At 41.4% G+C, this 12,173-nt stretch overlaps 1 protein-coding gene across 1 annotated transcript in view; it reads right to left on the minus strand.

Moving 5' to 3' along the window:
- Positions 1-12,173, minus strand: part of LOC129852749 (chondroitin sulfate proteoglycan 4-like) — a gene marked incomplete at its 5' end in the record, with an annotated part of 133,409 nt that overhangs the window by 55,935 nt on the left and 65,301 nt on the right. Inside the window, one exon of the mRNA XM_055918409.1 lies at positions 10,911-11,299. Coding sequence (XP_055774384.1) covers positions 10,911-11,299 — 389 coding nt within the window. The remainder of the gene's footprint in view (positions 1-10,910; positions 11,300-12,173) is intronic.

Genomic DNA, 12,173 nt, shown 5'->3' on the forward strand with positions numbered 1-12,173 from the left:
GTGTTACTTGGCATCATGTTTGACGTGTTACTTGGCATCATGTTTGACGTGTTACTTGGCACCATGTTTGACGTGTTACTTGGCATCATGTTTGACGTGTTACTTGGCATCATGTTTGACGTGTTACTTGGCATCATGTTTGACGTGTCACTTGGCATCATGTTAGACGTGTTACTTGGCATCATGTTTGACGTGTTACTTGGCATCATGTTTGACGTGTTACTTGGCATCATGTTTGACGTGTTACTTGGCACCATGTTTGACGTGTTACTTGGCACCATGTTAGACGTGTTACTTGGCATCATGTTTGACGTGTTACTTGGCATCATGTTTCACGTGTTACTTGGCATCATGTTTCACGTGTTACTTGGCATCATGTTTGACGTGTTACTTGGCATCATGTTTGACGTGTTACTTGGCATCATGTTTGACGTGTTACTTGGCATCATGTTTGACGTGTTACTTGGCATCATGTTTCACATTTGACGTGTTACTTGGCATCATGTTTCACATTTGACGTGTTACTTGGCATCATGTTTCACATTTGACGTGTTACTTGGCATCATGTTTCACATTTGACGTGTTACTTGGCATCATGTTTGAAGTGTTACTTGGCATCATGTTTCACATTTGACGTGTTACTTGGCATCATGTTTCACATTTGACGTGTTACTTGGCATCATGTTTGACGTGTTACTTGGCATCATGTTTGACGTGTTACTTGGCATCATGTTTGACGTGTTACTTGGCATCATGTTTGACGTGTTACTTGGCATCATGTTTGACGTGTTACTTGGCATCATGTTTGACGTGTTACTTGGCATCATGTTTGACGTGTTACTTGGCATCATGTTTCACGTGTTACTTGGCATCATGTTTCACGTGTTACTTGGCACCATGTTTGACGTGTTACTTGGCATCATGTTTGACGTGTTACTTGGCATCATGTTTCACGTGTTACTTGGCATCATGTTTGACGTGTTACTTGGCATCATTTTTCACGTGTTACTTGGCATCATGTTAGACGTGTTACTTGGCATCATGTTTGACGTGTTACTTGGCATCATGTTTCACGTGTTACTTGGCATCATGTTTCACGTGTTACTTGGCATCATGTTTCACGTGTTACTTGGCATCATGTTTCACGTGTTACTTGGCATCATGTTTGACGTGTTACTTGGCATCATGTTTGACGTGTTACTTGGCATCATGTTTGACGTGTTACTTGGCATCATGTTTCACATTTGACGTGTTACTTGGCATCATGTTTCACATTTGACATGTTACTTGGCATCATGTTTCACATTTGACGTGTTACTTGGCATCATGTTTCACATTTGACGTGTTACTTGGCATCATGTTTGACGTGTTACTTGGCATCATGTTTGACGTGTTACTTGGCATCATGTTTGACGTGTTACTTGGCATCATGTTTGACGTGTTACTTGGCATCATGTTTGACGTGTTACTTGGCATCATGTTTGACGTGTTACTTGGCATCATGTTTGACGTGTTACTTGGCATCATGTTTGACGTGTTACTTGGCATCATGTTTGACGTGTTACTTGGCATCATGTTTGACGTGTTACTTGGCATCATGTTTCACGTGTTACTTGGCACCATGTTTGACGTGTTACTTGGCATCATGTTTGACGTGTTACTTGGCATCATGTTTCACGTGGTACTTGGCATCATGTTTGACGTGTTACTTGGCATCATTTTTCACGTGTTACTTGGCATCATGTTTCACGTGTTACTTGGCATCATGTTTCACGTGTTACTTGGCACCATGTTTCATGTTTGACGTGTTACTTGGCATCATGTTTGACGTGTTACTTGGCATCATGTTTGACGTGTTACTTGGCATCATGTTTGACGTGTTACTTGGCATCATGTTTGACGTGTTACTTGGCATCATGTTTCACGTGTTATTTGGCATCATGTTTCACGTGTTACTTGGCATCATGTTTGACGTGTTACTTGGCATCATGTTTCACGTGTTACTTGGCATCATGTTTCACGTGTTACTTGGCACCATGTTTGACGTGTTACTTGGCATCATGTTTGACGTGTTACTTGGCATCATGTTTCACGTGTTACTTGGCATCATGTTAGACGTGTTACTTGGCATCATGTTTCACGTGTTACTTGGCATCATGTTTGGCGTGTTACTTGGCATCATGTTTGACGTGTTACTTGGCATCATGTTTGACGTGTTACTTGGCATCATGTTTGACGTGTTACTTGGCACAATGTTTGACGTGTTACTTGGCATCATGTTTGACACGTTACTTGGCATCATGTTTGACACGTTACTTGGCATCATGTTTGACGTGTTACTTGGCATCATGTTTCACGTGTTACTTGGCATCATGTTTCACGTGTTACTTGGCACCATGTTTGACGTGTTACTTGGCATCATGTTTCACGTGTTACTTGGCATCATGTTTGACGTGTTACTTGGCATCATGTTTGACGTGTTACTTGGTACCATGTTTGACGTGTTACTTGGCATCATGTTTGACGTGTTACTTGGCATCATGTTTGACGTGTTACTTGGCATCATGTTTGACGTGTTACTTGGTACCATGTTTGACGTGTTACTTGGCATCATGTTTGACGTGTTACTTGGCATCATGTTTGACGTGTTACTTGGCATCATGTTTGACGTGTTACTTGGCACCATGTTTGACGTGTTACTTGGCATCATGTTTGACGTGTTACTTGGCATCATGTTTGACGTGTTACTTGGCATCATGTTTGACGTGTTACTTGGCACCATGTTTGACGTGTTACTTGGCATCATGTTTGACGTGTTACTTGGCATCATGTTTGACGTGTTACTTGGCATCATGTTTGACGTGTTACTTGGCATCATGTTTCACGTGTTACTTGGCATCATGTTTGACGTGTTACTTGGCATCATGTTTGACGTGTTACTTGGCATCATGTTTGACGTGTTACTTGGCATCATGTTTCACATTTGACGTGTTACTTGGCATCATGTTTGAAGTGTTACTTGGCATCATGTTTCACATTTGACGTGTTACTTGGCATCATGTTTCACATTTGACGTGTTACTTGGCATCATGTTTTACATTTGACGTGTTACTTGGCATCATGTTTGACGTGTTACTTGGCATCATGTTTGACGTGTTACTTGGCATCATGTTTGACGTGTTACTTGGCATCATGTTTGACGTGTTACTTGGCATCATGTTTGACGTGTTACTTGGCATCATGTTTGACGTGTTACTTGGCATCATGTTTGACGTGTTACTTGGCATCATGTTTCACGTGTTACTTGGCACCATGTTTGACGTGTTACTTGGCATCATGTTTGACGTGTTACTTGGCATCATGTTTGACGTGTTACTTGGCATCATGTTTGACGTGTTACTTGGCATCATGTTTGACGTGTTACTTGGCATCATGTTTCACGTGTTACTTGGCATCATGTTTGACGTGTTACTTGGCATCATGTTTGACGTGTTACTTGGCATCATGTTTCACGTGTTACTTGGCATCATGTTTGACGTGTTACTTGGCATCATGTTTCACGTGTTACTTGGCATCATGTTTCACGTGTTATTTGGCATCATGTTTCACGTGTTACTTGGCATCATGTTTGACGTGTTACTTGGCATCATGTTTCACGTGTTACTTGGCATCATGTTTCACGTGTTACTTGGCATCATGTTTCACGTGTTACTTGGCATCATGTTTCACGTGTTACTTGGCATCATGTTTCACGTGTTACTTGGCATCATGTTAGACGTGTTACTTGGCATCATGTTAGACGTGTTACTTGGCATCATGTTTGACGTGTTACTTGGCACCATGTTTGACGTGTTACTTGGCACCATGTTTGACGTGTTACTTGGCATCATGTTTGACGTGTTACTTGGCATCATGTTAGACGTGTTACTTGGCATCATGTTTGACGTGTTACTTGGCATCATGTTTCACGTGTTACTTGGCACCATGTTTGACGTGTTACTTGGCATCATGTTTGACGTGTTACTTGGCATCATGTTTCACGTGTTACTTGGCATCATGTTTGACGTGTTACTTGGCATCATGTTTGACGTGTTACTTGGCATCATGTTTCACGTGTTACTTGGCATCATGTTTGACGTGTTACTTGGCATCATGTTTGACGTGTTACTTGGCATCATGTTTCACGTGTTACTTGGCATCATGTTTGACGTGTTACTTGGCATCATGTTTCACGTGTTACTTGGCATCATGTTTCACGTGTTATTTGGCATCATGTTTCACGTGTTACTTGGCATCATGTTTGACGTGTTACTTGGCATCATGTTTCACGTGTTACTTGGCATCATGTTTCACGTGTTACTTGGCATCATGTTTCACGTGTTACTTGGCATCATGTTTCACGTGTTACTTGGCATCATGTTTCACGTGTTACTTGGCATCATGTTAGACGTGTTACTTGGCATCATGTTAGACGTGTTACTTGGCATCATGTTTGACGTGTTACTTGGCACCATGTTTGACGTGTTACTTGGCACCATGTTTGACGTGTTACTTGGCATCATGTTTGACGTGTTACTTGGCATCATGTTAGACGTGTTACTTGGCATCATGTTTGACGTGTTACTTGGCATCATGTTTCACGTGTTACTTGGCACCATGTTTGACGTGTTACTTGGCATCATGTTTGACGTGTTACTTGGCATCATGTTTCACGTGTTACTTGGCATCATGTTAGACGTGTTACTTGGCATCATGTTTGACGTGTTACTTGGCATCATGTTTGACGTGTTACTTGGCATCATGTTTGACGTGTTACTTGGCATCATGTTTGACGTGTTACTTGGCATCATGTTTCATGTTTGACGTGTTACTTGGCATCATGTTTGACGTGTTACTTGGCATCATGTTTCATGTTTGACGTGTTACTTGGCATCATGTTTGACGTGTTACTTGGCATCATGTTTGACGTGTTACTTGGCACCATGTTTGACGTGTTACTTGGCATCATGTTTGACGTGTTACTTGGCATCATGTTAGACGTGTTACTTGGCATCATGTTTGACGTGTTACTTGGCATCATGTTTCACGTGTTACTTGGCATCATGTTAGACGTGTTACTTGGCATCATGTTTGACGTGTTACTTGGCACCATGTTTGACGTGTTACTTGGCACCATGTTTGACGTGTTACTTGGCATCATGTTTGACGTGTTACTTGGCATCATGTTAGACGTGTTACTTGGCATCATGTTTGACGTGTTACTTGGCATCATGTTTCACGTGTTACTTGGCACCATGTTTGACGTGTTACTTGGCATCATGTTTGACCTGTTACTTGGCATCATGTTTCACGTGTTACTTGGCATCATGTTAGACGTGTTACTTGGCATCATGTTTGACGTGTTACTTGGCATCATGTTTGACGTGTTACTTGGCATCATGTTTGACGTGTTACTTGGCATCATGTTTGACGTGTTACTTGGCATCATGTTTCATGTTTGACGTGTTACTTGGCATCATGTTTGACGTGTTACTTGGCATCATGTTTCATGTTTGACGTGTTACTTGGCATCATGTTTGACGTGTTACTTGGCATCATGTTTGACGTGTTACTTGGCACCATGTTTGACGTGTTACTTGGCATCATGTTTGACGTGTTACTTGGCATCATGTTAGACGTGTTACTTGGCATCATGTTTGACGTGTTACTTGGCATCATGTTTCACGTGTTACTTGGCACCATGTTTGACGTGTTACTTGGCATCATGTTTGACCTGTTACTTGGCATCATGTTTCACGTGTTACTTGGCATCATGTTAGACGTGTTACTTGGCATCATGTTTGACGTGTTACTTGGCATCATGTTTGACGTGTTACTTGGCATCATGTTTGACGTGTTACTTGGCATCATGTTTGACGTGTTACTTGGCATCATGTTTGACGTGTTACTTGGCACCATGTTTGACGTGTTACTTGGCACCATGTTTGACGTGTTACTTGGCATCATGTTTGACGTGTTACTTGGCATCATGTTTGACGTGTTACTTGGCATCATGTTTGACGTGTTACTTGGCATCATGTTTGACGTGTTACTTGGCACCATGTTTGACGTGTTACTTGGCATCATGTTTGACGTGTTACTTGGCATCATGTTAGACGTGTTACTTGGCATCATGTTTGACGTGTTACTTGGCATCATGTTTGACGTGTTACTTGGTACCATGTTTGACGTGTTACTTGGCATCATGTTTGACGTGTTACTTGGCATCATGTTTGACGTGTTACTTGGCATCATGTTTGACGTGTTACTTGGCACCATGTTTGACGTGTTACTTGGCACCATGTTTGACGTGTTACTTGGCATCATGTTTGACGTGTTACTTGGCATCATGTTTGACGTGTCACTTGGCATCATGTTAGACGTGTTACTTGGCATCATGTTTGACGTGTTACTTGGCATCATGTTTGACGTGTTACTTGGCATCATGTTTGACGTGTTACTTGGCACCATGTTTGACGTGTTACTTGGCACCATGTTAGACGTGTTACTTGGCATCATGCTTGACGTGTTACTTGGCATCATGTTTCACGTGTTACTTGGCATCATGTTTCAAGTGTTACTTGGCATCATGTTTCACGTGTTACTTGGCATCATGTTTGACGTGTTACTTGGCATCATGTTTGACGTGTTACTTGGCATCATGTTTGACGTGTTACTTGGCATCATGTTTCACATTTGACGTGTTACTTGGCATCATGTTTCACATTTGACGTGTTACTTGGCATCATGTTTCACATTTGACGTGTTACTTGGCATCATGTTTCACATTTGACGTGTTACTTGGCATCATGTTTGAAGTGTTACTTGGCATCATGTTTCACATTTGACGTGTTACTTGGCATCATGTTTCACATTTGACGTGTTACTTGGCATCATGTTTGACGTGTTACTTGGCATCATGTTTGACGTGTTACTTGGCATCATGTTTGACGTGTTACTTGGCATCATGTTTGACGTGTTACTTGGCATCATGTTTGACGTGTTACTTGGCATCATGTTTGACGTGTTACTTGGCATCATGTTTCACGTGTTACTTGGCATCATGTTTCACGTGTTACTTGGCACCATGTTTGACGTGTTACTTGGCATCATGTTTGACGTGTTACTTGGCATCATGTTTCACGTGTTACTTGGCATCATGTTTGACGTGTTACTTGGCATCATTTTTCACGTGTTACTTGGCATCATGTTTCACGTGTTACTTGGCATCATGTTTCACGTGTTACTTGGCACCATGTTTCATGTTTGACGTGTTACTTGGCATCATGTTTGACGTGTTACTTGGCATCATGTTTGACGTGTTACTTGGCATCATGTTTCACGTGTTACTTGGCATCATGTTTCACGTGTTACTTGGCATCATGTTTCACGTGTTATTTGGCATCATGTTTCACGTGTTACTTGGCATCATGTTTCACGTGTTACTTGGCATCATGTTTCACGTGTTACTTGGCATCATGTTTCACGTGTTACTTGGCATCATGTTTCACGTGTTACTTGGCACCATGTTTGACGTGTTACTTGGCATCATGTTTGACGTGTTACTTGGCATCATGTTTCACGTGTTACTTGGCATCATGTTTCACGTGTTACTTGGCATCATGTTAGACGTGTTACTTGGCATCATGTTTCACGTGTTACTTGGCATCATGTTTGACGTGTTACTTGGCATCATGTTTGACGTGTTACTTGGCATCATGTTTGACGTGTTACTTGGCATCATGTTTGACGTGTTACTTGGCACAATGTTTGACGTGTTACTTGGCATCATGTTTGACGTGTTACTTGGCATCATGTTTGACGTGTTACTTGGCATCATGTTTGACGTGTTACTTGGCATCATGTTTGACGTGTTACTTGGCATCATGTTTGACGTGTTACTTGGCACCATGTTTGACGTGTTACTTGGCATCATGTTTGACGTGTTACTTGGCATCATGTTTGACGTGTTACTTGGCATCATGTTTGACGTGTTACTTGGCATCATGTTTGACGTGTTACTTGGCATCATGTTTGACGTGTTACTTGGCATCATGTTTGACGTGTTACTTGGCACCATGTTTGACGTGTTACTTGGCACCATGTTTGACGTGTTACTTGGCACCATGTTTGACGTGTTACTTGGCATCATGTTTGACGTGTTACTTGGCATCATGTTTGACGTGTTACTTGGCACCATGTTTGACGTGTTACTTGGCATCATGTTAGACGTGTTACTTGGCATCATGTTTCACGTGTTACTTGGCATCATGTTTCACGTGTTACTTGGCATCATGTTTCACGTGTTACTTGGCATCATGTTTCACGTGTTACTTGGCATCATGTTTGACGTGTTACTTGGCATCATGTTTGACGTGTTACTTGGCATCATGTTTGACGTGTTACTTGGCATCATGTTTGACGTGTTACTTGGCATCATGTTTCACATTTGACGTGTTACTTGGCATCATGTTTGAAGTGTTACTTGGCATCATGTTTCACATTTGACGTGTTACTTGGCATCATGTTTCACATTTGACGTGTTACTTGGCATCATGTTTTACATTTGACGTGTTACTTGGCATCATGTTTGACGTGTTACTTGGCATCATGTTTGACGTGTTACTTGGCATCATGTTTGACGTGTTACTTGGCATCATGTTTGACGTGTTACTTGGCATCATGTTTGACGTGTTACTTGGCATCATGTTTGACGTGTTACTTGGCATCATGTTTGACGTGTTACTTGGCATCATGTTTCACATTTGACGTGTTACTTGGCATCATGTTTGAAGTGTTACTTGGCATCATGTTTCACATTTGACGTGTTACTTGGCATCATGTTTCACATTTGACGTGTTACTTGGCATCATGTTTTACATTTGACGTGTTACTTGGCATCATGTTTGACGTGTTACTTGGCATCATGTTTGACGTGTTACTTGGCATCATGTTTGACGTGTTACTTGGCATCATGTTTGACGTGTTACTTGGCACCATGTTTGACGTGTTACTTGGCATCATGTTAGACGTGTTACTTGGCATCATGTTTCACGTGTTACTTGGCATCATGTTTCACGTGTTACTTGGCATCATGTTTCACGTGTTACTTGGCATCATGTTTCACGTGTTACTTGGCATCATGTTTGACGTGTTACTTGGCATCATGTTTGACGTGTTACTTGGCATCATGTTTGACGTGTTACTTGGCATCATGTTTCACATTTGACGTGTTACTTGGCATCATGTTTGAAGTGTTACTTGGCATCATGTTTCACATTTGACGTGTTACTTGGCATCATGTTTCACATTTGACGTGTTACTTGGCATCATGTTTTACATTTGACGTGTTACTTGGCATCATGTTTGACGTGTTACTTGGCATCATGTTTGACGTGTTACTTGGCATCATGTTTGACGTGTTACTTGGCATCATGTTTGACGTGTTACTTGGCATCATGTTTGACGTGTTACTTGGCATCATGTTTGACGTGTTACTTGGCATCATGTTTGACGTGTTACTTGGCATCATGTTTCACATTTGACGTGTTACTTGGCATCATGTTTGAAGTGTTACTTGGCATCATGTTTCACATTTGACGTGTTACTTGGCATCATGTTTCACATTTGACGTGTTACTTGGCATCATGTTTTACATTTGACGTGTTACTTGGCATCATGTTTGACGTGTTACTTGGCATCATGTTTGACGTGTTACTTGGCATCATGTTTGACGTGTTACTTGGCATCATGTTTGACGTGTTACTTGGCATCATGTTTGACGTGTTACTTGGCATCATGTTTGACGTGTTACTTGGCATCATGTTTGACGTGTTACTTGGCATCATGTTTGACGTGTTACTTGGCATCATGTTTGACGTGTTACTTGGCATCATGTTTGACGTGTTACTTGGCACCATGTTTGACGTGTTACTTGGCATCATGTTTCACGTGTTACTTGGCATCATGTTTGACGTGTTACTTGGCATCATGTTTGACGTGTTACTTGGCATCATGTTTGACGTGTTACTTGGCATCATGTTTCACGTGTTACTTGGCATCATGTTTGACGTGTTACTTGGCACCATGTTTCATGTTTGACGTGTTACTTGGCATCATGTTTGACGTGTTACTTGGCATCATGTTTGACGTGTTACTTGGCATCATGTTTCACGTGTTACTTGGCATCATGTTTCACGTGTTATTTGGCATCATGTTTCACGTGTTACTTGGCATCATGTTTGACGTGTTACTTGGCATCATGTTTCACGTGTTACTTGGCATCATGTTTCACGTGTTACTTGGCATCATGTTTCACGTGTTACTTGGCATCATGTTTCACGTGTTACTTGGCATCATGTTTGACGTGTTACTTGGCATCATGTTAGACGTGTTACTTGGCATCATGTTAGACGTGTTACTTGGCATCATGTTTCACGTGTTACTTGGCACCATGTTTGACGTGTTACTTGGCATCATGTTTGACGTGTTACTTGGCACCACGTTTGACGTGTTACTTGGCATCATGTTTGATGTGTTACTTGGCTGAAGCTCAGGGTTAGAATAAATACCGTACCGGCATACTGAAGGACTTGAACCAATACTGACATATAAGCAAATAACACGAGAAAACTGTTTGATCAAATCTATCTGTGTAGAAGTATTGCTAAACAAAACACAAATATATTCTAATCTACGTCAATCACTAACACATTCCCAACCCAGTTACTCATTCAATCATGAATTCATTCATTCATTCACCCATCCTTCCCCATCTATTCATCCATCCAATCATTCATCCAATCATTCATTCATCCATCCAATCATTCATCCAATCATTCATTCATCCCCAACCCAGGCAACATACATACCTCTAGTCTACTCTGGTCAATCTTCACAGGCTTGCTCTCCTCCACCAGTAAGGTGTTGTTGTGCTGGAGGATAGGGGGCCTCTGATGGCTCTCCAGGTAAACCTTGACGTTGATTCTGGCATTCAGGACGTGACCTTTAACCTCGACCGTCACACTGAACCAGTCCGCCAGGTTCTTGCTGTCGTCATGGCGATACGAGACGAGGCCCTTCTTCAGGTCGTGCCGTGTAAACTCCACTGAGATGTTTCCGTGGCGATACAGCCAGCCGTTCTTAGGAGGCTCGGACACCTTGTAGGTGACTTCGCTGTCATCGCGGATATTGAGGTTCGTGAGGACGCTGAAGTTACCGGTGGTTACGGACACTTCCTTTCCCTTCTGGACCAACAGACCTGTGAATAGATTAATGAATTCCCTCATGGATGAATCAATAAATAAATGGATGGATGAATCAATAAATAAATGGATGGATGAATCAATGAATAAATTGATGGATGAATGAATGAATGAATGAATGAATAAATGGATGGATGAATCAATGAATAAATGGAAGGATGAATGAATGTCTCGATGAATTAACAAATAAATTAATGAATGAATTTTTAAAAAGACTTTCCACTGCCATCTCGATACAAAAAACACACAAACAATAATTGAGGATGAAAAAAAATAAATCGTAGCAGGGAAAAAAAACACAATAACGTCAACAGACATTTTCACATTGGTCTTTGTTCACACAAGGGCAAAATAATGGGCAGCTTGAGCAGGACTGACGACACGTCAAAGGCATTTTACATAAGGATTCAATTGACTCTTCGCTTAGCCCCGCCGCAGAATTTTTAGGCGACCAATCGCAACGCTCCAATGGATAGCAACCGTTGTCGGGTTGGACACCTCGGACAAGCTCAATTTTAATCTCAGGAAAGCCAGTGAGGGGGTTACGGCAAACAAATGAGAGTTTTCTTCAAAAAATGTATGTTTTAACGGCTAAATAATATAACAGTGCATCTGGAGTACTTCTGAAATATTGGAGTATTTTTCAAATCCAAAATGTTACTATTGTTACATTGTTTGCTAGCTCAGCTGGTTAGCTAGCTCTCATTGACCATCAAATGTTGCCAAAGATAGCTAGCTAGGGACATAATATAACTTGTTTTTCTCTAAATGTATGTTAGCTAGCTAAATTAGCTATGTTATGAATACAACTCCCCATCTGCTTTTGACATCAGGATACGAATTGAGATAGTTAGCTCCAAAAGGAGTTAT

Source organism: Salvelinus fontinalis, chromosome 4 (assembly GCF_029448725.1).
Source record: "Salvelinus fontinalis isolate EN_2023a chromosome 4, ASM2944872v1, whole genome shotgun sequence".
NCBI classification, from domain to species: domain Eukaryota; kingdom Metazoa; phylum Chordata; class Actinopteri; order Salmoniformes; family Salmonidae; genus Salvelinus; species Salvelinus fontinalis.